Genomic DNA, 23,696 nt, shown 5'->3' with positions numbered 1-23,696 from the left:
TTACTCTGTGCCACACACTGTGATAACCACTTTATGAACATGTCTCATTTCATTTTTCTAATTCAGTGTTTTGCATATCATAATTATCCCCATTTTATAGCTGAGAAAACTGACGCACACTCGTCTCATTAGCCAAGTATCACAGGTGACAGAGCTAGGATTTAAATTCAAGTTTGTCTCAGCCCAGAGTTCATGTTTTTAACTACTCTGCTGAGTATCCTCTAAATAGTTTAGGTATTGTGTACTTTAAGCAGGCTTGACTTTCGGAATGAAATGTTTATTAACTTTGGGAACCAACTCATCATTCAGTCCAGAAATTTGCAGAATGAACTTTATGTTCTGGTCCCCGGAAAGAAAAAGCAAAAAGGAATTTCGACTTCTTCCTTTGTCTCATTTGGGACTGTTAGAACAAACTACCACAGACTGGGTGGTTAAAAACAACCGAAAATTATTTTTTACTGTTCTGGAGCTGGGAAGAACTCGGGATACTAGTAGGGACAGGGTCTGGGGAGAGTATGTCCTCCTGGTTGCACATTGCCGGCTCCTTGTACCCTCACCCTCCCATGCTGGGAAGAGGAGGAGCTCACCGGAGTCCCTTTTTAGGGGCACTCATCCCACGCACGAGGACACGACTTTTCATGACCTCCTCACTTCCTAAAGGCCCCACCTCTGAACACCTGCACATTGGGCCTTAGAATTTCACCATGAATTGAGGAACATGAACATTCCGTCCATTGCATCATTCAAGAAGCTCTTTTGGGGAGATGGGGCATAGGCCAAAGTAATGGTTACACATCTTAGGAGCTGTAATAGGGTGATACAAACGTGCTGAGCAGAGGAAGTGTGGCAATCAAGGAAGGCCTCACAGACAAGAGTGACCTTTGAATTGGCTCCTCAAGTTTTGGGGGTAGAAGTGTGTGACACAAGGAGGTCTGAAAACAAATCATGTAATGGGGAACATTTCTTTTAACTCAATCGCTTTACATGTTTAAATTCTAGAGTCAGGCAAGTGACTAAAATCTGAAAATAAAGTTGATGGGGACTGCTAATTATCAGCAAGTCATCAGAACTTATTTTATAAACCTGTATGAGGGGATTATTTACCTTGTGGTATCACGATTAAGCACATCCCACCTTCTACCTCTTTTTTCCTTCTTTAAAAAAAAAAAATTACCTGAATGTCTTTGAAACTCCCAATCCAGGACCTGCTTGACCTCCGCCTTTTCTGTCCAAGTCTGTCACTTTTTGTTGTGTACGTGCACAAAGCCCTCTCCAGAGTGAGCAGTTCCCATTACTCCCGCAGCGTCTGCAGTTTTTGGCCCCACCTTTACTAACATTACCAGCGTGTATTCAGCGCAAGTAAGGAGTAACTCAAGGAGCCCTTTCTCAGATGTTTCAATTCCCCTCTCCTTGCCACTGCAGCCAGTGGGGAGTCTCCTGTATAATTCTTAAAAATTCAGGTGTTGACCTTTGGAGACGCAATAATCTCTTAAGTAGATTTCTTGTTTTTAAAAGATCTGCTTTTCTAGAATTTTTTTCTCTTGCAATTTAATTCTATTCCTTCTTTTCTTTTAAGGATTTTGGAGCTGTTATAGCAAGAGGAATAAGATTAACCTTAGAATGCCCAGGTAGCCTTGAGGTTTCATTAATTTATTATTGTGCTTAAGTATAGCTGCAACACATAGCCAAAAATCAAGTTAATTTTTTATTTTCAGTGTGTGGTTTCAGTTTCATTCAGTCTGGGCAGTATGAAGCAATTATTGTTCATTTTTTTAAATAATGGAATTATAGTATTCTGGCGTGCTTTAACACACAGAAGGTGTGGCTCCTTGGAAGAATTCCTGGCAAGTAGCTCCAGAGGCAACTTAGTGGCTCCAACCTGCTTCCCCTGGGAGACCTTGACCTCTGGCAGCCTTTGATACAGTTCTCCCCCTCTGAGTCACTCCCTCATTCCTGCCGTACCTGCCTGTGGGAACAGTCTGATCAGCATTTCTTTCATCTTTGATCTGTTTTCTTTTTTCCCCAGCAAGATATTTTATTGTTCATATCAAGGAAGTATATCTCTGTCCACTTTCCTGGATGTTAACAACAAATTTAGGACTTTGCAGATTATTATGCAGATATGTGTGTGTGTTTATAATAATACATATTATTATTTATGTAGCTGCAGATTATTTTGACATAATATATGTTAGTATTTTTTGCCTATGTTCTTTATCCTGCTTTGATTCTGTATGATTCTTTGTCAGTGGTTTGCTGTATTTTCCTATGATTTAGTGTCTTGGTAGAGTAAAAAGAAAAAGAATCCCTAGTTTTATTTTTTTAAATTATATGAAAAAAATAGGATTCACAGTTGCTTTTATTTTGTAGATAACCTCACTGGTTTATTTTTTTTAAACAGACTAGGATGGCAGATAAGTTGATCTAACTTCAGATCTCAATTCTACCTCTTGGCTATATGATAATGGGCAGTATCTCTACTTCTCTAAGCATCATTTTTCCCACATTGTAACATGATTTGGGAATTAAGTAGCATGTGAGAGCTCTAACATAACACTGGACAAGTAGAGAATAACTCTTCCTCACACAGCTCCGTGACTCTTATCACTAACTATATTTGGATTCAAAGTCATATTTGATGAGGCCTGAATTAGAGAATTTCTGTCTTTAATATTAGGTCATATATGCATAAGAGACAGCACAGAAATGATTTTGATAGGTATCTCTGATAATCAGTTTGATTACTACTGTCTGAGTATCTGGAGCCATTTTAAGATACTAGTCTTTCCTTCTCAATCTCTCTTGCTCATAGGTTATCTCTGATGCTGAAGAAGATGCTGGGGAACTGAGTAGGGAGAGCATGTGGGACCTTTCCTGTGAGACTGTAAGAGAGCAGCTTACCAACAGCATCAGAAAACAGTGGAGAATTTTGAAAAGTCATGTAGAAAAACTTGATAACCAAGGTAACTTACTGTCTTGGTGCCTGCAAAGTGAGTTGTGACACTTGGTTCTTAATTTCAGTCACTTGGAAATTCACGTCAGGGGCTCAGACCCTGAAGTACTGGAGCTCAGTTTGGTGGCTTGAAATAATCCACCAAAGCTTCTATCTACTTCTGGAGGTGAGGTTTGAACCTCACTGAGAAATACTTTCCCCTCAGTGAATCTTTCTCTGAACCATCGATTCTGAGTGCAATGTACAATTGAATAAGGTGAACTGAGTCTCTTCCCAATCTTGGAAATTAAGAATTTATTCGTGATATGGTATAAATATGAGCCTTTTGCTTATTATTCCTAGATATTTGCATACTCCTGGTTCCTACTAATTTATTTTTAAATTACTTTCAGAATAATAGATGTTTAATATAAAATATCAATTAAGAAATATATGAAGTAGAATATTCAGGTTTCTGTTTCTTGTTCATGACACTTTACAGTTTGGTGCTTATCTTTCTGGATTTTTCTGTAGGCATTTACAAAATATATATTTTTTGAAGATTTTATTTCTTAATTTGATAGAGAACACAAGCAGGGGGAGCAGCAGGCAGAGGGAGAAACAGACTTCCCACTGAGTAGGGAGCCCAATGTTGGACTTGATCCCAGGACCCTGGGATCATGACCTGAGCCAAAGGCAGACACTTAACTGGCTGAGCTACCCAGGCACCCACAAAATATTTATTTAAAAATATATTAAAAAACTGGGGTGCCTGTTTGGCTCAGCATCTGACTCTTGGTTTCAGCTTAGGTCATGATCTCAAGGTTGTGGGATTGAGCCCCATGTGGGGCTCTGCACTCAGTGGGGAGTGCTTGAGATTCTCTCTCTCCCTTCTCCCTCTGCCCCTTCTGCTGCTCATGCACATGTACTTGCACTCTTTCTCTGTAAAATAAATGGAATAAGATCTTTAAAAAAAATATATATATATACACACACATACACATATATAAACAGAAATTGAACATTACATATTTTTTTCTACACTGCTTTTTTCATTTAACACTGTATTTTAGACACCATTCCCTGTCACTGCAGATAGTATAGATTTACACTAATGAATGTATTCTTAATATTTATATTTGTTAAAGTTTGCATGCTTTTAAATCAAGAAAAAGTTTCTGCTCAGTAAATGAAGTCTGTTGAAAGAAAAGTTATTCTAAATGTCAGAAGTCATAAAATCACTGTCAGTTGTCTTCAGTAGTAAAGGGTAATCAGCAACATTTTGTGCCAAAATTAATTTACATGAGATTTTATTGATGTCAGTCTCCATCTCTTAGTAAATGGCAAGTGTGTTTAGACTTTGTTGAGTAGGAATTTACAAGCTTTGTAGCACTGCATTGATCTTTGAAGAGGAGTCCAAAGTGGTTTATGGATTTGTTAATTTTCTCTTTTGTGAATATCGATTGTCCATTATTTTAAGATTTTATTTATTTATTTGAGAGAGTGAGCAAGCGAGAGAGAGAGAGAGAGAGAGAGAGTGTGCGCGAGCAGGGTGAGGGACAGAAGGACAAGCAGACTGCCTGCTGACCAGGGAGCCCAATGCAGGGCTTGATCCCTGGACTCTGGATCATGAGCTGAGCTGAAGCCAGATGCTTTTAGGTTATTAGGACATAGTCTTGGGTAAGTAGGGATTATAGATTAAATGTTCATAGTAGAACTATTAGTAAAGATATCATTTTAGTCCCAAAATGGTACGAATTTGTAGTTGTCATGAATACCTTATAATAAGTTGCTTTGCTTTTTAAATTTTTTTATACTGCTAAAATACTATAAATTTAGTTGTATTATTATAGCTTATGAAATTTTTAAAGGGCAAAGGGAATAAGTACCTTTTAGGAAAACCTATGAGAGTCTAGAAAGAGAAGTTCTGAGAGCCTTGATTTTTAACTATAATTCTAAAAGCACCATAAACTGAGTGGTGTAAAAACCTACATCAAATGACTGGTTTTATGTTAGTTTCAAAGGTACATCTAGAAGGTTTTAACGATGAAGACGTCATCTCACGACAAGACCACGAACAAGAAACTGAAAAACTCGAGTTAGAAATTCAGCAGTGTAAAGAAATGATTAAAACTCAGCAGCAGCTTTTACAGGTTGGTGTGAGTTGCCTTTTCAAGCTGTTTTCCTGTGAAGAGTGGTCAGGATTTTAACTGAGCCTTGCTAGATTGTTCCTCCTGCATCTCAGAAGATCTGGAGCGTTGGTCGTTTTTCTGCTCTCAGCTCAGTTCTTGGCTTGCTGACAGGTACAATGTACGCTGTTCCTCAGGCGGGACTTGGCCAGCTGGAAAATGAGAATCCTTGCTTGCCTTTCTGGGTTTTCATCATTTCTTCCTTCCCTGAAAGTTTGACCCTGCTTCCCTTGCTCTAATTTTAACGGGGAGCATTGCAGGGACCCCCTGGAACTTACTATGTTTCCAAATTTAATAGCAGCAGCTCGCTACTGCGTGTGACGATGACACCACTTCCCTGCTACGAGACTGTTACTTGCTGGAAGAGAAGGAGCGTCTCAAGGAAGAGTGGTCCCTGTTTAAAGAGCAAAAAAAGAATTTCGAGAAGGAAAGACGAAGCTTTACAGAAGCGGCTATTCGCCTCGGCCTAGAGGTATTTTCAACAAGTAGCTTTCCTTGCAGAGCTTTGGGGAGTTCTAGGGAGGTGCAGCAGACTGCATCCAAGTTCTGCCTTTGGTTTTTTCTTTGCTATCCGGTGTTTGTTTTTTCCAAGTATTTTACCAGTGATCTTATAACTGGAAGGGATTGTAAGCACATGAACTACTTTAGAAGGATATTGTTCTGCCTTTACCAGATTTGGGAATTGAAACTTTTCTTTTTAGAAAACCGTAAGCATCCATTATCCCCTTTGGGTGGGCTTTCTACTAATGAGTGTTTAGCTTCCTACAGGAGATCTCTCTTGGACACTTGTGATCTGGCCACTGTCAGTAGCTACAGCATCAAAAGACAGTGCGACTGAGAGCCTGTTTGTTGTTTAGGAAGCGGGAGAGGGGAGTATGAATGGAAGCTCTCCCCCCCCACCCCAGTGATATGTACATACCCCTTCTACAGCTCGCTTTTTAACTGAACAATTTGTTAACCCTCATATTTCCCTTTCAAAAATTGTAGAAGTAATGTGTTGAACATGGTTCACAAAGCCACAAAGTGAAAAAATATCACCCATTCTTACTGCCAGTTTCATTCCTCAGAGGTAACAACTAACTTGTAATTCTTCTGGGAAGTACTATTTTAACTTTAATATACTTCAGCCTTTTCCCCTTGATAAAAGTCTGTTGATTCCCCTGCTGTGAAAAATAAAGAATTTCTATCCTTACCATACCTCCCATCTATACTGTTCCTCACTGTGTGTGTGTGTGTGTGTGTGTGTGTGTGTGTATATATATATATATATATATATATATATATATATGACTTCTTCATCATATTATTAACATTTTTAACCTCACTTTTTAAAAACGGTTTCTTATGGTTGACTTTTTCTTTAACTATTATATTTAATGCTTCCATTTCATGTTTGCTCCTCTTGAGACAGTGTCCGTTTATCCCAATGAAAGCTGAAATTCTTTTTTTTTTTTTTTTAAGATTTTATTTATTTATTTGATAGACAGAGATCACAAGTAGGCAGAGAGGCAGGCAGAGAGAGAGGGAAAGCAGGCTCCCTGCTGAGCAGAGAGCCCGATGTGGGGCTCGATCCCAGGACCCAGGGATCATGCATGACCTGAGCTGAAGACAGAGGGTTTAAACCCACTGAACCACCCAGGTGCCCCGAAAGCTGAAATTCTTGGAGTCACCCTTGTTCCACTTCTCTTGTCCCTCTCCTTCCCAGTTTTTGTCTGTGCTTTTCTTTTTCATTGTCAAGTGTTAGCCTGTGAAGTAATCCAGGTGTAAGTACTTTGGGCAAGACTGAGACTTAACACTTGAAAGAACACTGACAGCATCATGATTCTGTAAATGTTCATTCTCTAACCTAGTAATACATTTGGCCACATAGAAAATATTCTGTGTTATTAAGACTGCCGCCTGGAAGAGAATCTTTTATATATACCTGTGTAGTGAATCCCTTGACTTTCTTTGTACCTTTATGATTTCCTGACTCACATTCAGCTTATGTTATTTCTCATGTTATCTTCTTTCTTGGGTTCCTTTTTCAATTTGCTATATTACCTTCTTGAGTAATTATTTTGTAAGTATTGTGTGAGTGAAAAGTATACTGAATTCTAGAATATCCAAAAATAAATTCATATGATTGGTTTGTCTGGATACAGAATTTAGTTTCCAACTTTTTCTCTCAAAACTTTGAGTTACTCCCTTTCTTCGGCTGTTTGGTTTTACTAGTGAGAAGCCTGGTTATTATATAGCCTACTTATACAGTACTTTGTCAATATCCTGCTTTGTTTTTGCCTTCTCTCCTTCTTTTCTCCATCTTTTTATCTTAAAGTTCCAAAATTTTACTAGGATATATCTAGGCATAGCTCCTTTTCAGCCTTAAGACACTGTATTTCTTCCATTTAGGGATATTTTCTTTAGTTCTGTATTTTTTCCTTCTCTAACTTTTCTTGCATTCTGGAATGATTTTACTAGGCAAATGGTTGGCCTCTGACTATATCTATAGATTAACTTTATGTTCTGAATTCAGAGATATTTTCTCACTTTTAACTCTTTCCTTCATCCACTGAGTTTTTATTTTAGATTTGTTTTTTTTCTTGTGTCCTCATTTTTTGCTTTTCCTTATATAGCACTATATTATTTTATAGATGTGTTCATAAATCTGATCATTTGTGTCAGAATTTTTTTTTTTAAAGATTTTATTTATTTATCAGAGAGAGATGGGGGGAGAGAGCAAGCACAGGCAGACAGAAAGGCAGGCAGAGGGAGAAGCAGGCTCCCTGCCGAGCAAGGAGCCCGATGTGGGACTCGATCCCAGGACGCTGGGATCATGACCTGAGCCGAAGGCAGCTGCTTAACCAACTGAGCCACCCAGGCGTCCCAAGTGTCAGAATTTTTTTAAAAGGGCCTCTTGAACTATCTTATCTCTGGTCCAATCTCTTTATTTTGGCTATTTTTCTGTCATGCTCTTAGTTTTCTTCAAATGTCTGGCGATGCATGATTTTGTATTGAATTTAGGAATGAAAGACTATGTTCTGTTTAAAGTAACTAGCATGGAAGTCCTCCACAGCTGTGAAAATCTGTCTCATCAATAGCTAACTTTCTCAGAAAATTTGCACCAGCATTTTCTCCTAACTTCAGGGAACCTATTTCTGGGTCTCTGTCTCCCACCTGATTCAAGAGATACTCTGGTTACTTGGTGTCCTGTTCCCAGCTCTCTGTAGGAGAAACTATCTGCCAGTGGGCATTGGGGCCACTGGGGCCAGGGAAGGATGAGAAGGAAGCGTGAGCGACCTGAGGGCTGAGGGTGAGTTTAGGATTATCAACTGTTGGAAAGGGGAAGGTCTGACATGTGCCCTCTTGTGGTTTAGTGGTGATGGCTGCCGGCGCTGGTAGATGGTAGAGGCTGAGAGCAATGCCTGGTAAAGTTACAGCTCCTTTTTCTCAAGGGATTCATTTGCAGTGCATATTTTTCTGTTGTTTGTAATTCTATATTTATAATGTTCTGTATGTTCAGGAGTTTAACTAATATGCTATGATTTTTGTTTTTGGATTGTCCATTTGAGTTTACTCAAAACAGATGTGAAAATAGTGATGAGTTGTTTATTGATTTTTTTCTTTCTTAAATATAATTTACTTAAATAAAATTTTTCTTAGTTTTCTAGGTTAATTCATTTGACTTACAAAATCTGTATGATAGCCAGAATGCAAACACCAACAACTACAGAAGTCATGGGAAATGCCAACAATGTGAATGTTGAAATATTGACCAATATTTCTTTGGTTTGCTTGTTATGATAGAGAAAGGCATTTGAAGAAGAAAGAGCCAGTTGGTTAAAGCAACAGTTTTTAAATATGACTACATTTGACCACCAGAACTCAGAAAATATGAAACTTTTCAGTGCCTTCTCAGGAAGTGAGTACTTCGTTAACTCTTTAATCAGAAAATGCATGTAAATAGATACTGTCCATTATTAATAGGCAACTTTGCAGATCACCAAATATTTTTAAAACTAGATCCTTATATGTTTATGGAATATGCAGAAGAGATGGCAAGATTAGATCAACCAGAGTCAAGGGCTAGAGGGGCCACCCACCTTAACTTGTTCTACCCCAGACCTCACCCCCTGCAGAAGATCATCATAGTTAATACCCTTCACCTTGTTGATACCTCACCATACACACTTACTATGTTCTTTTTCTCTCTTCACAGGTTCTGATCGGGACAGTCTAACAGTGCACTCAAGGCCCCGGCAGAAGAAGCCTCACGGCGTGTCTAATGGATCTCTGGTTTGCGCATCCAAACTTACTAAGTCTCTTCCCGCTTCTCCTTCTACTTCAGACTTTTGCCAGACACGTTCCTGTGCGTCTGAGCATAGGTACTGGTCTATAGGTGATCTTTGCATGTTTCTGTCCCACTGCTGGAGTTGCATTGTTGAGGGCAAGTTGGCATGTCTGTGGTGTTAGCAATGGTAGTGACTTTGGAGAGCATTTAGTAGGTTGATCATTTGTTGTGCAAGTATTTATTGGGCAGCCATCGTGTAAGGACACCTGTTAGGTGCTGGGAAGACAGTAGTGAGCAAGGTAGACCTGGTTCCATTCTGCTGGGAGTGAAATCATATGATGTTATTCATTTCACTTCACATCCAAAGAACAATTTAAAAACAGTCTTATTTACAGGAATCACTTAGTATTTTGAATTCTTTAATTTTATTAAATAGAAGGATATTTTCATCATCTTTGTAGAATATTATATTTTAAAATTTCTTTTGCTATTCCCATTTTATTGGTGTTGAAGGGCAAAGAACTGAGAAAAATGTCCTCATAGTGACTGGTAAAAATCTGTGCTCAAAAATGACAGGGTCACAAAAAGTTGTTCCCCAACCCCAGGAAACCCATATATTTCTTTTCTTTTTCTTTTCTTTTCTTTTTTTTTTAACCCATGCATCTCTATTAACTGGTACGTTTTGGTATTTTTCTCTGTGTCAAGTTGTTAAATCACCTTATAAGGTGGAAAATCAGCATTTTGCCTCAGAGCCTATTCCAAGGTTAATTAGCTAAGCACATAGAACATTCCTAGTGAGAGAGGAATTGAAAAGAGCAAAAGGATACTTTGGAAAGAGTGGTGGTGATCTCTCCTCTTAACCAAAGTGGGAGATGGTAGCATGAGGGGCGGTGTGTTTGGCAGGTTCCCTAGAGAGCAGGTTTCGGAGCTCTGGTATGCTTGACCTGTGGTTGTGAGAGGCTAGTCTGGATGTAAGTGTTGAAGAAGCCCATTAGCCCGTGGACCAAGAATTGTTGAATAAATGAATTTAAAAATGAAAATATGAAGCTTAAAAAGAATAAGACCCTGTATGTATTGTTAATTTGTAAAAAGAGTAGGATTCTAAATATTGAGGGGCCAAAAAGAGTGTGGGAAGAGTCCTCCAGGCAAGTGTTCCACCTGAGGCTGAACACTGGTGTGTTTGTGGAGGACGAGTGGTGTTAGTGAGCAAGACCAAGAGGGGAGAGGGGTGGTAAAGGGTGGGCAGATGTCACACCCTGTAAGGCTCTGGGTGAGTAGATGAGGAAACCAGTTTTATTATGTAGGAGTTCAGCTATCTACAGGTGAAGAGAGAATAAAGTCATGATGCCCTGTGTACCCATCACCCAGCTTCAACAATTATCAACTCGTGACCATGTTGTTCATCCTTAACCCCATTCTGCTATCCCCACACACATGCACATATTTGACTTCTCATTTGTGAAGTATTTTAGTCTGTATTTGTAGGATTGGATTATTGTTCTGAGGGCAACAGGAAAAGCATTGGAGATGGATAAACAGGAGAGTGAAAAAAAAATCTGTTTGAAAAGGTGACTGTTTTCTTACATGGGAAAAAGACTATAGGATCCCATGCTAGATGCCAGGAAACACAGTTAGGAGGCTCCTGGGGAGCTTCAGTGAGAGGGTCACAGTTTAGGCAAGGGTTGTAACATGAAGGCAGACCTGATGGGATCAGCTAAGAGCCGACAGATTGACTAATGGGTGAGTTTGGGGAGTGAAAGTTTGGGATTTACAATAAAAAATACTGTAAGCTCAGTATTGTCTTATACAGAATGTTATTAAACTCCCAAATTTGACCAATCAGAACCACCTGTATAAATAACACAAATTCTAGTTACCGTTTTCAGCTGTGTTCTCTATCCGAGAAAGAACATAGCAGTTGCCTCGATTATTTTTATGTCTTATAATTCTTACTTTTTAATCTAATTATTTTTAGTTAAAAAATATTTGCATTAATAATCCTTTAGGACATTATTTTGTGCTAATAAAGGTAAGTCCAGCATTTAGTACCTACATGAGATTTCAGTGATGATACATTTAGAGCACTTAAAACAGTACTTGGTCCATTATCAGCCATATTGGTCCATATTCAGTAGCAGGCTATGAAAATGAAAATACATGTAAACATATATGGATTATAAAAGTGCTTTTCTCCTTCATGTATTCTGAGGGTTAAACATCAGTGACATAGAAACATTTTTTTTTTAAGATTTTTATTTATTTATTTGACACAGAGAGAGACAGCGAGAGAGGGGACACAAGCAGGGGGGAGTAGGAGAGAGAGAATAGGCTTCCTGTTGAGTTGGAAGCCCAGTGGGTGTGGGGTTTTGATCCCAGGACCCTGGGATCATGACTTGGGCTCAAGGCAGATGCTTAACCACTGAGCCACCCAGGTGCCACCTAGAAACAGAATTTTAAGCCTAAAGAAACTCCATTGAGCTATTCATGTTCATGGTCATTGGCTTCTGAAGATAAAACACAGAATTGAGTTACTAGTTATCAGGAGAGAAGCTGTGGAGCTTGACATAGTTCTCAAAATTTTAAGTTATTTAGTAAATTTGGACTCCTTGCTCCTGAAACACCTTGGATCTGGGTTTGCAATAAGATTATAACAAAATGATAGGAGTATTTATAGCTAATTTCTACATCAACAACCTCATTGCTTCTACACTGTAGAATGGAAAATTTTACACAAAGTAATTTAGGTACAGAATTACAGAGAAAATTTAGTTGATCATTGAGCTTATTTTGTCTGAGATGGCAAGGTTTCCCAGGGCTGAATTATAAGCAAGTTCTTTTTTTCTTTTAAGTATTGGCAAATAAGCGTAAATAAAATTTTTAATTGTTTTGGGTTTCGATTTTTAGAATTAAAACAACTTTTTTTTCTTTTTCTTTTTTTTTTTTTTTTTTTAGGATTGGCACATTGAGTTTGAGTTAGTAAGCCAAAGTGACAAAAAATGCATATTTAGGGGAAAAAATGTATATTTGTGGAAAAAATTATATAGGATATTTAGTTGGTAAAAATGTTTCATTTGTTGACTTAACTCCTTAGATCTGAAAGTAGTCATTTAGGCAGATTTTTTAAAAAAGATTTTATTTTTTATTAGAGAGAGAGAATGGGTGAAGGGGGTGATGTGCAGGGACAGAGGGAAAAGTAGATTCCCCACTGAGCAGGGAGCCTCACCTGGGGCTCCATCCCAAGACCTGGGATCATGACCTGAGCCGAAGGCAGATGCTTTAACCCACTGAGCCATCCAGGCACGCCAGATTTTTTGTTTTGAGGTTGGTCGCAGAATACCTCTCAGATTGTGTCATTGAAGGGTAGCAGCTGTGTCTGTGTTCAGACACTGAGATTGTTACCCCCAGACACAACTGAACATTGGTGTAAGCGCTTAATGTGTGTTAACTCAGTTCCATCCGCCTCTATGAGGTAGATGCTATTATTATTTCCATCTTACAACTGAGGAAGCTGAAGAAACCGTGACTAGTGAGCTGAACAGGCCAGGGGGGATGAGCCTAAACCCTCTGACTTTAGAGTCTCAACTCCTTACTGCTTGTGTCAACACTCGTTAAATAGCTGTGTGGGGCAATGGCTGGGTGGAGGAAAGCTTGCATGAGCAAATGGATGTGTGAGGAATAAAACAGATTATTAAATAGTGGCAGGAAGACAGGGACATAAGGATATATGAGCTTTCAAATTTCACACGTTGTGTCTATCTTAGGCCTCAGCTGTGTAGAGAATGTCAGAGTAGACCAAAGAAATAAGTAGATGGGTAAACAGATAAAAAGGTAAATAGGCTAAAAGTGACAAATTAGGACGTTTTGAAACACTTCTTTGTTCCTAATCTGTGTGTCCTCAGATTTTACTTAGCATAGGACAAGGGGCGGTTGGACCTTCAGGCAGAGCTTAAGTATAAAAGAAGGAGGAGATGATTATTAAGATCTGTCTTTCTGATGGAGGCTTAATACTCCATAGAATACCCAACTTTTGTAGCAACATGGATGCACTGGAAGAGATTATGCTGAATGAAATAAGTCAAGCAGAGAGAGTCAATTATCATATGGTTTCACTTATTTGTGGAGCATAACAAATAGAATGGAGGACATGGGGAGATAGAGAGGAGAAGGAAGTTGGAGGAAATTGGAAGGGGAGCTGAACCATGAGAGACTATGGACTCTGAAAAACAATCTGAGGGTTTTGAAGGGGCGGGGGGTAGGAGGTCGGGGTACCAGGTGGTGGGTATTATAGAGGGCATAGATTGCATGGAGCATTGGGTGTGATGCAAAAATAATGAACACTGTTATGCTGAAAGTAAATAAAAAATAAATAAATTAAAAAAAAAAAAAAAAGATCTATCTTTCTTTTCCCAACAGCTCCATCAGTGTACTGAACATAACTCCTGAGGAAACTAAACCAAATCAGGTTGGAGGAGAAGGTACAAGTCAGAAATGGAGCATGGCCTCGGGCCCTGGATCACAGGAAGGTTGCTACAGTGGCTGCTCCTTGACCCACACGAACTCCCATGTAGAAAAAGATGACTTACCTTAGACATGCAGCCTGGACTTGTTCTCACAAACACGTTCACCAGATTGCACATCTCAGCTGAAACAGGGTGTGTCATAAAGTCATAAAGTCCGTCGTCTCTGATAATTTAAGATGGTCTGAGGTGTTTGTTTGGACTTTCCTGTTCCTCCCCCAAAGAGCTAAAATGTTGAATCTATTTAAAAGGATATAAAAGCTTTGGATATGTATTTTTAGTAACAGAAGCATCTGGTTCTGTGAATAGAGGAATGTATATGTTTGGATGGGAACAGAAGCACTAGAATGAGTTTCCTCTTATAGGTATTAAAAAATAGCACTTTTAAGAAACTGATTATTGTAAATGTTTTAATTTTGTCTCATATGTAGTTGGCATTGGAAGTTTAGCCTTTACTTGAATGTACACTGTAGATTTTTAACAAAGCAAGTTCTATATTTATTATGTTTAGTGTGATTTGAAATTTCCTCTTTCATATGTTTTAAATAAAGTGAAATTTATGTATGTTTTGTACATAGATATACATGATTATGTTAAGAGGCTTTAAGATTTAAAAATTTTACACATCCATAATTATAGTATTTCATGCCAATAAAATTTTTTTAGTGGTATTCTGTTTACAGATGTGTTAGAGCCATTGCCACATTATGTTCAAGAATTTTTTGAATGCATCTGAGCAATAAATACTCAAAAGCTGTTCCATGAAGCTGACTTCTTTAGATAATTATCAATACCATTACATTTTTGAGATTTCTAGAGCAGCAGACTTTTATATATTTTGGATATTATAATTTTTCGAAGAACTTCTGATGATAGGTAGGAGAAGCAAGACAACAAAAGTACCTTGGATAAACAATTAAAGAATATTGTTTTAAGGTATTTGGGGTGAGAGAAGATATTTAAGGTACCTGAATAGAGATATTTTCTTTACTACATGAGGACCAGTCCCGCAACCACAACTTCGGGCTTGGTATAATTTGGGGTATGTGCTGCTCATGATAAATCTGACAATGTGAAAAGCACCCGATTTTGTCTAAATATCATCCTACCACTCTGGACAAACTTGAGTCCTCTTGCTTTCAGAACTGCTTGCATGTTTCTGCATGTTGTTAGTGACGACGATAACTGTAGGCCCGGGCTTGTTCCCAGAACTTGGACCACAGAGCTTCAGCGCTGAGCCCTGTGTGCGCATAGAAGCCTGCACAGATCAGCCTGGCTTGAGCCTGCAGGGCTCACCTGCCTTCCCATTCTCTAGTGCGTAGTCAGTCACAGACATAATTCACCCTGTAGGGCTGTTCTGTTTAAATTCAGCATGTGAAAAGTGGTCTTATTTTTGTCCTCCACCTACTGTATAGGAGTTTGTGTAGCAGCAACCATTTTTTCAGGGCTGAGAGACTATCACTGAGTATCAAACAAGACATTAGTAAAACTGCCTGTAACACGATAACCACATTTATAGTCTCAAAAAGCTGGCCCTTAAAGGCAAAGCAATCACTCACGACCTTCAGTGTGATGCATGGTCACTTCTTCACAGTTTTAAGTATTAGAAATGACAAAATTACCAAGATCATACCATATCCCAAAAGAAGAAACAGCTGAGCTTTTTTTTTTTTTTTTTTTTAATGATTGAAGAAAAGCAATCAAATTTTAAAAACAGTCCATGATACATTTGTCAGGAACTTTTTTGTCGGGGGTTTCCCTCATAAACTTCTCCAGAAAAGAACACTTTCGTGTTTGAAGTAAGTCTCACTCTAGGGAATAGTGCATTCCATGACAATGGATTTCTACAGAGGAGCATCTATTTTTTGTTCTGTTTCCATTTTTTAAGTTGGTTGCATTCTCATAGTGGAAGGAGAAACTCCCACTTACTTTGAAATCTAAGGTGTGGGGGAAAAATACAGTGAAATAAAAGCCCAGTTCATTGTACTTTTGATCAAAAGTCTGCACAGATAGCTAGAAATTGTATGTTTGACCTGGGAGCATCCATTTTGCTTTACTGTAAATTCCAACTCCAAAGGGATTCCCAGTCACACTGAACTTCCCAGATTATGGGAATGGTTTCTATGTTGGAAAACTCCCGACTTCACACCTACAACTCCTGGGATTTTGCTTTCCTTCCCTTTCTCTGGGTATTTGCAGTGTACTTAACAATCCAGCAATGCTGCGGTCTTAGGTTGAGCGATGATTCAGTCATGGTACCACAGGGAACCTTAGCTTTCAAGTTCTCCTAATACTCTTAAACGTTTTCTTGTTCATCAACATGTAAATCCGCAACCTTGCACCTCGTTTGTTTTTACATGCCATGCATTTTGAATTCCTTTTTTCATTTTGAATTTCCAAAGGACAAAAGCGGCCACCAAAATTAAGAGAAAAATTGTATTTCCTACTCCTTAAAATTTTTTATCTTGAATTTATGATGATGAGAAACTTAGAAGAATCATCATACCAGAAAATTAAGATTAAAATTTAACTGAATGAGTAGGTGTTGTTTTTTGGTTTTTTTTTTTTGGTAGAAGCAATGTAATACATATTTAGATTTGCAGAATAGTCCACAGCAAATTGTTTTCCTTATGGTATAATTAAAACACTTGTTATTTCAAAAGAGTTCCATGTTTCCTACCTTAGCTTACCAGTCTTGGGTTTAGGTTTGTAGTAACATGGCTATTGTGGGAAAACACGTTCCGTGCTGTGTGATGGTGCTAGGAGGTCTTAGGTGTGTATGACCAGAAAGTGTAAGCCAGCAAGCCCATTGTGTGATCGCCCTGTTTTAAGATCTTCAGAGTCCGTTCGTAGGTTGGGTTTAAGGTAAGCATGGGTCACCAAGGCTGGTAAATACACTTTTCTCTGTATTTGTCCTTAATTTATATCACTGTTTTCCTAAGCATTTATGAAGTACCTGTTGTATGTCAGGACTTACTGCTATGTTTCTAGATAGTTAAGTGCACACACTACCACTGTGAGCCTCTGAGTTGGATGGAGACTGACTATTTAAACCTAAACTAGAACAAAGAATGGGACATGCCATTCAGGCATTTGGTCTTGTAATAGAGCCTGGACTGATTTTTCTGCACATGATAGTGACACGGCTGGGCAGTAAAAGTCTTTACATTATTTCCTATGGGATTTACTGTGTAATTTATCATTTTGTTTTGCTGGGTTTTCATTTTGTTTTTTACAATCAGAATACTGTCCTGCAGGGACGCCTGGATGGCTTAGTTGGTTAGGCATCTGCCTTCGGCTCAGGTCATGATCCCAGGGCCCTGGGATTGAGTCCCAAATTGGGCTGCCTGCTTCTCCGTCTCCCTTTGTTGCTCTCCCTGCTTGTGCTCGCTGAATGTCAAAAAAGTAAATCTTAAAAAAAAAAAAAAAAAAAAAAAACGGCGCCTGGGTGGCTCAGTGGGTTAAGCCACTGCCTTTGGCTCAGGTCATGATCTCAGGGTCCTGGGATCGAGTCCCGCATCGGGCTCTCTGCTCAGCAGGAAGCCTGCTTCCCTCTCTCTCTCTCTCTGCCTGCCTCTCCATCTACTTGTGATTTCTCTCTGTCAAATAAATAAAATCTTTAAAAAAAAAAAACTGTCTTGCAAAGCAATGTAAGATTTTTCTCTCCACAAGAACATATATTACTATCTAATAGAAAGTACATTTGCAAAGATTTGGGACATGTTAATAAGTTATAAGTTAGTTATAAAACTAAAATAGTTTATTCTAGTTCTTTTCTAAATATATTTTTCAGGAGGGATACAAAAATGAAGTGGACTATTGATAAATTATTTGATAAATTTAAAAACTATTTCACTTGACTGGTCAAGATTTTATATTCTTGACATTTACACATACGTGAATTCAGAGGATTCAGAAAGTACTGTAAATGCCTGTAATAAGTCCCTGGTAGAGGTCCACCTCAGTCTTCTTATATTTAAGATTCAGAAATATTTGTACCTAGTATGATGCTTGACACATGGTAAAAAGGTAATTTGATAACAAGAAATAAATAATTTAGCACTTGGCTTCACTGGCATGAATACACTATCAGATTCTCAAGAGTGTAAGAACCTGGAGGGGGGGAGTCCTATTTTCAACCCCATCTAGCTTAGTTGTTTGTGCAAACTATTTAAGACAGAATGGGCCATGTTACAAAAAAAAACAAGAACAAAACCCCACAAAATCAGTGTGGCTCAATACAAAAACTCAGCTCTTGCTCATGAAATTCTTCATGTGGGTGGGGTAGTCTTCCTCCATCTTCACGTGTGCCATGCGGAGCACGTGGCCTCCAACGTTGTCAAACCAGGAAAACCGCAGCCTACAGGTGGTGCTGGGTGTTTCTACAGACCAGACCTGAAGGAGACCTGCCTTCCACCTACATTGCTTTGTTCAGAACCTAGACATATGGAACCAGCCTGACCTCCCCTGAGACTAAGAAGTATGGACCATGAACCCACGTGCTGGGCGCTGATGGTTTGCCGCTACCTGATGCAGGTGCGTTTGATAGCTCATCCCTTCAGTCATTTAAATAACCGCCGAAACCTATTACCTGGTGCGAGAGATTTATCACTGAATTCAAAGGAGTCAAATATTCTTAATTTTGGAAAGGAATATATTTTAAGGAATGTATTTAAGGCTTCCTTTACCTTCTCTAAACTTTTCATTATCATGAAAAGTCCTGAAGTGTCCAGATGGTAGTTTTACAGGTACTAAAATTTTCAACATTCATGTCCTCTTTTGATTCCTTGAATAACAGAATATTAACCTTACTATTTTTAAAGATTTAGTAACAGACTCAGAACCTAAGACACATAGCTAATAACTGGTAAAATGGGAACTTGAAACCCCAATCTTTTGATCCCTAAATTTCCAGCTTATTCCAGGCCACTAAAGTGCCTTTTGGGATCCCTTTTTAAGTGAAATTGTTTGGTTCTTAATCCATAATTCGCCACTATAATTTTCTGCACTAAAGGTATTGATCATTCAGTCTGGGTGCTAGGCTCAGTCTTGTTTTAGGGAATAGTTATCATGATAATCCCATTCAGAATTAGACATGTATCTTTTCAAGACTGGAGCATTAAGGATCTAATTGAAATAGTTCATAGGACATAATAACCTAAGGGCCACTGGAAAATCCCCAAGATATACCTAGACAACCTGCCCTTTCTGCCCTTTGTTCACTCTGCACTGTGTTCTTGTGCCATTTCCCTCTGTGACCACAGTCACAATGACCAGAAACACTGTGCACAAGTAGTAAAGAGAATTTTTAAATGTCACTGTGTGGTGAAATGGGCATTGGGGTGCAGTTTTGTTTTGTTTTGTTTTTTAGGATTTTATTAATCTGACAGAGCACAAGTCAGGGAAGCAGCAGGCAGAGGGAGAAGAAGAAGCAGACTCCCCACTGAGTAGGGAGCCCAACATGGGGCTCAATCCCAGGATCCTGGGATCTTGACCTGAGCCGAAGGCAGATGCTTAAGGACTGAGGCCCCCAGATGCCCCTCGTGGTGCAGTTCTAAGTAGCAGTGGAGTAACGCAACAGGAGCATCACACAGGGCCCTGTCCCAGCTCCGCTCCACCATCTTGGCAGGAACGCCATCACAGTGGGCAAATACATGAAAATGACTATGTTAGCACAAACCTTTAGTTGTGGTCTCTGAGGTTGAATCTTCACTTTTTACATGCCTCAAGATCTTCTTTTGTGGGTAACAGGAGTGGGCTTGACCGGGCCTGGGGTCACCATCCCAGCTGCTAGACTGCTCTACATAGGGCATAACTGGCAGTTCCAATGCCATCGTCACAGCAGACTTCTGCCTGAGCCTGACTGTAAGTGGTAGAAACCCAGTTGGAAGTAACTTAGGTAAAAGGAGAATTTGGCAGCTTGACTCATAAATCACCAAAGAAACATTGGTGATGTGCTCCAACAGAACACAATGCCAAATCTGTGGTTGGAAATATAGGGCAAAGGATCCTTTCCATTAGAAGAAGATGCTGGCAAGGCCGGTGGAGGCTGCCGGGACCCCAGGCCCATGTGAGCAGAAACCCAGTCCTAGAGACCAGGCCAGTGGTTCACATCCACAGCTATGTGGCAAGAAATAAGTGACAGTAGGGTATTAATGCTTGCAAATGAATTCCTTTTTTCAGTGTTCCTTAGAGCACATTCAAGTGTTCAAGTATATCCCTGTTATCCTTCCCACACACTGCACTTCATTAGGTCTCTTGAGAACAACAGAGGCCTATTGGGGGAAAAAACAAAACACTAGCCTGGGCAGCCAGACTGCGATCAAGAGAGGGCCTGCGGCACTGGGCAGCGCTGCCCACCCGAGAGTCAGTGGCGCGTGTCAACATGATCCCATGCTGCCTACGGGCTGCCCCTGTTGGCTGGTTTGCTCCAGAACGAGATGGTTCTCAACCTTAAGGTTGAAGTTCATCACTTCCGCTTCAAGTTCACAGAATTATTCTTCCCGCTGAAGTTCGAAAAGAGTCTTCCAAAACTTTTCTCCTGGCCTACGTTTTCTCCTGGAATTCCTCGGAAGAATGGTCTGACCCATTGCTGGCTGACCCCTGGCAGTGGGGGGAGATCTGAAATGAGGTCCCCAGAGCCAGGCAACTGGGATTCTATTGTTGACCTTCTGGAAGTTGCCTGTGTAGGCTACCCTTTTACGAGACGAGACGCAAGGGCACAGTAAAGCGAGAAGAATTTGGGCAGTGGTGTGACGGCAGGTGACAGGAGCAGCTCTGAGGATTGCGCCTTTAAAGCCTACTTTCTGTTCTGTTGATACAAAGAGGGGAGAGCAGGGCTCTGTCCGCAAACAATCACCTGTGCGGAAGTCCTCTCTTCAGCTCCCAAAGTGGAGTGTGCTTTCAGAGGCTGAGCTCACGTCACGGAATTGGCTCAATTTAAGATCTGGGAAAATGCAGTTAGCCCTGGTTGTTTGGTGAGGCTTCTGCAGGAGGCTGGTTTTCTTCTCTCCCCCAGGGTAGGATAGTATTTTAGAACATCTCTGTGTTGGCAGAGTCTTCTGTGCCAGCTGTCACCTGCAGTAGCTAGAGAGGACACTAGGGTGGGGAAGGTGTCTGAGGGGCCTGCAGCAGAAGGGCTGGGCCCCAGGGGTCCTACAAGGCGGCTGGAGCTCTAGGTGCAGGTACTGGGCATCTGAACTCCTCCTGGAACCTGCAGGCCCAGGGAACGGGAGCTGCAGCCTACAAGAGTCAGCCCTGGATGCAATGGATCGCTTGCTGGGGGGGTTAAAAAAAAAAAACAAAAAACAAAACCTCTTTCTCCGCTGCACCTGGGGAATTTTTCTCTTTCAAAGAGAAGAAACCCAATGTGAAAACTCTTTAGGTGAGTTACTGAAAGAGGCAAAAATAAAATCCCCAACAGGATTCCAAAAGAATTCTCATTTCTTGTTTTGTTTATTTGTTGGTCCTTCCAGGGCACTGCATTTTCACTTGTCCCGTCCCCCAGCTGGTATTTGAAATGTCTGCAGTTCCTGGTTCAAGCTGGAGAACCTATCGCCCCCTGTCCGCAGGCATCCTGGCAGAGACTTGGGTGTGGTGCGGGGAGGGGCAGAGCAGGGTGCCCCGGCAGTCCAGTTTGACCCCTAAAAGGGGTCGGTGTGCTGTTTGGGGATAATACAATCAAATGACGCTACCAGGAGGCATGTGGTTCTCTTCCGTTTGAGTGTGTATTCTACGAACAGCCAGTGTCTACGGTAATAACAAAAGGATAAGGCAAAGTATGTGGTGAAACATTCTTACCATTGGCTCAGCCAAGTCAAAATCAGATGCTCATCTTCTGTGGGATCAAGATTAAATATCTGAGTCCTACAGATTCTTTCTGTGTCCTAACCCAGCTCAGGGCTCAGTCTCTGAAACTGATCAAGAAAGCAGTTGTGTGCCTACCAGAAAGTTCAGTCTTCATAAATAAAGCTCAGGTCAGAGTCTTTCTCCCAACAGTGTCTTACAGAGATAATCATCCCACCAGTTCCGAGAAATGTAGAATCTTCAAGTGACTCACTTAATATAGAAGCAGCCTATTAAGTTGTCTATTTTGAAATCTCAGTGTATAGAATCTTCAAATGGCTTATATGAGTGTCAGCTCTGTTACGGCATGTGAAGAGCATTATTAAAAAGATTCTAAACCTATAAAGAATAATGGGCTCCTCCTCCCACTCCTGAACATTTAGAGCAGAGTCTGAGATCCTTTCCCGATGTCTCCTGCACGGGGATGCTGTCTCACTACGCAACAATTCCAAGACAACACTCCTTCCCCATCTCCTGCTAAAGATGCTATGAGGGCGGGCTGGTTAGGAACCATACTCCAGTCCTGGCCCTGTCATGCCAAGCTGTGTGCCTTTGGGCAAGCTGTTCAACCTCTCTGAGCCTTGATGTTGTTTATTATATTTTTTCAACTGCACAATAGACAATTCCAGCCCAGTCCTTGATTGACAAGATTGAGACAGTGCCACTAGAAGGATCATCTAGTTCAAAGTCTCCTCCATCAAGCTGCCCATACTCCTAGCTCAGAGGTTTCAACATTGATGCAGGACCATCAAACAAGTTGAGAAAATTTGCAAATGTAACTTCAAGACTCTTTGGGGCCCAACAGCAAACACGAAACATAACCTCTAGTTAACATTACCATTCCCTGCTAGAGATGAACAAACAGATTAGGAGAGGTCAGATCATCTAAGAACATTACTAGTACATAGCATAAGAACAACCCAGGCCTTGTGGCTCAGTTGGTTAAGCGTCCGTCTCTCGATTTTGGCTCAGGGCATGATCTCTGGATCATGGAATCAAGCCCCATGTTGGGCCTCGGACTGGGGAAGGATCCTGCTTAAGATTCTATCTCTCCCTCTGCCCTTCCCACCTCTCTCTCTAAAAATAAAAATTTAAAAAAGAACCCAGGCCTTTATCTCTGGGTATTACAGGTTTTCTACCTGATTCCCCAGAAGAGATCAGACCAGCACGGCGCAGCCAGCTTAGCTAGTGTCCCCGAGGAGGTGGTAGCTTTTACTCCCTGAAGCCTTTATTTTCACCGGGCAGAAGGTCAAGGGGAACTCAGCCCTTCGCGTTCCCACGGAGGAAATGCTACCAGGCACTGCTGAGCAATATGGATCTCACGAGATTTTCAGTTGGAGGCGAGATAAAGGCCAGAGGATTTGACCTTGTACCCCCATGCCCCACAACATCCTCGCGGCCACAGACTGGGCTCCTACAATCCCCTCTCTCTGCCTCAGCCCAGCCAAGTAACCCAGAGAGGGAAGGAGAACACCTACAATGCCGCCTGTAACTTTGATATGGATTCTCTACTGCAGTCCGACAGCCGGCCACACCCAGGAGAGAGACAACTTCCAAATTCCCGTAGAGGAGAGTCTTGCTTGGAAGCCTCAGTGTGGCTGGAAGGCGGTGGGAGTTGCCTTGAAGCTGCATCTGTAAAGCAAGCACACTGTTTGGTGATGTGTGTGTGGAGGAAAAAGAAGAGACTTCAGCGTTCTGCCAGGGGCCAGAGATGGGCCCTGAGACCTACTCCTGCCCTAGGGAGCTCACAGACTAGAGGCAGGAGACCACCCAGGATGAGTCAAACAGCAGTGGGAGGAGCTTGGGAGGAGGTGCCAGGCAGGAGCTGGAGCCACACCACGCTGCATTGAAACTTCTAGTTAGGTAAAGCCAACAGTGAGACGGGTTTTCTTTCCCCCTCATCCCACTGGCCACTGCCGCCTACTTGCTCCCTGTAAAACAGC

At 40.7% G+C, this 23,696-nt stretch overlaps 1 protein-coding gene across 14 annotated transcripts in view; it reads left to right on the top strand.

Moving 5' to 3' along the window:
- The window catches only part of SSX2IP (SSX family member 2 interacting protein), a 42,800-nt gene extending 28,135 nt beyond the window's left edge, over nt 1-14,665 (top strand). For 6 of the 14 annotated variants that reach the window (XM_082688190.1, XM_082688187.1, XM_082688180.1 and 3 more), the window contains exons 9-14: nt 2,813-2,963; nt 4,949-5,085; nt 5,420-5,593; nt 8,908-9,022; nt 9,320-9,485; nt 13,805-14,665. In XM_082688190.1, coding sequence (XP_082544316.1) covers nt 2,813-2,963; nt 4,949-5,085; nt 5,420-5,593; nt 8,908-9,022; nt 9,320-9,485; nt 13,805-13,979 — 918 coding nt within the window. In that variant the 3' untranslated portion in view covers nt 13,980-14,665. The remainder of the gene's footprint in view (nt 1-2,812; nt 2,964-4,948; nt 5,086-5,419; nt 5,594-8,907; nt 9,023-9,319; nt 9,486-13,804) is intronic. The other 8 variants (XM_082688193.1, XM_082688192.1, XM_082688188.1 and 5 more) reach the window with 4 other exon arrangements.
- Nucleotides 14,666-23,696: the final 9,031 nt, after the last annotated feature.

The sequence above is a fragment of the Mustela nivalis genome (genome assembly GCF_964662115.1).
Source record: "Mustela nivalis genome assembly, chromosome: 10".
NCBI lineage: Eukaryota > Metazoa > Chordata > Mammalia > Carnivora > Mustelidae > Mustela > Mustela nivalis.
Note: the sequence above shows the minus strand (reverse complement) of the source record. Positions and strands in the feature narration are given on the sequence as shown.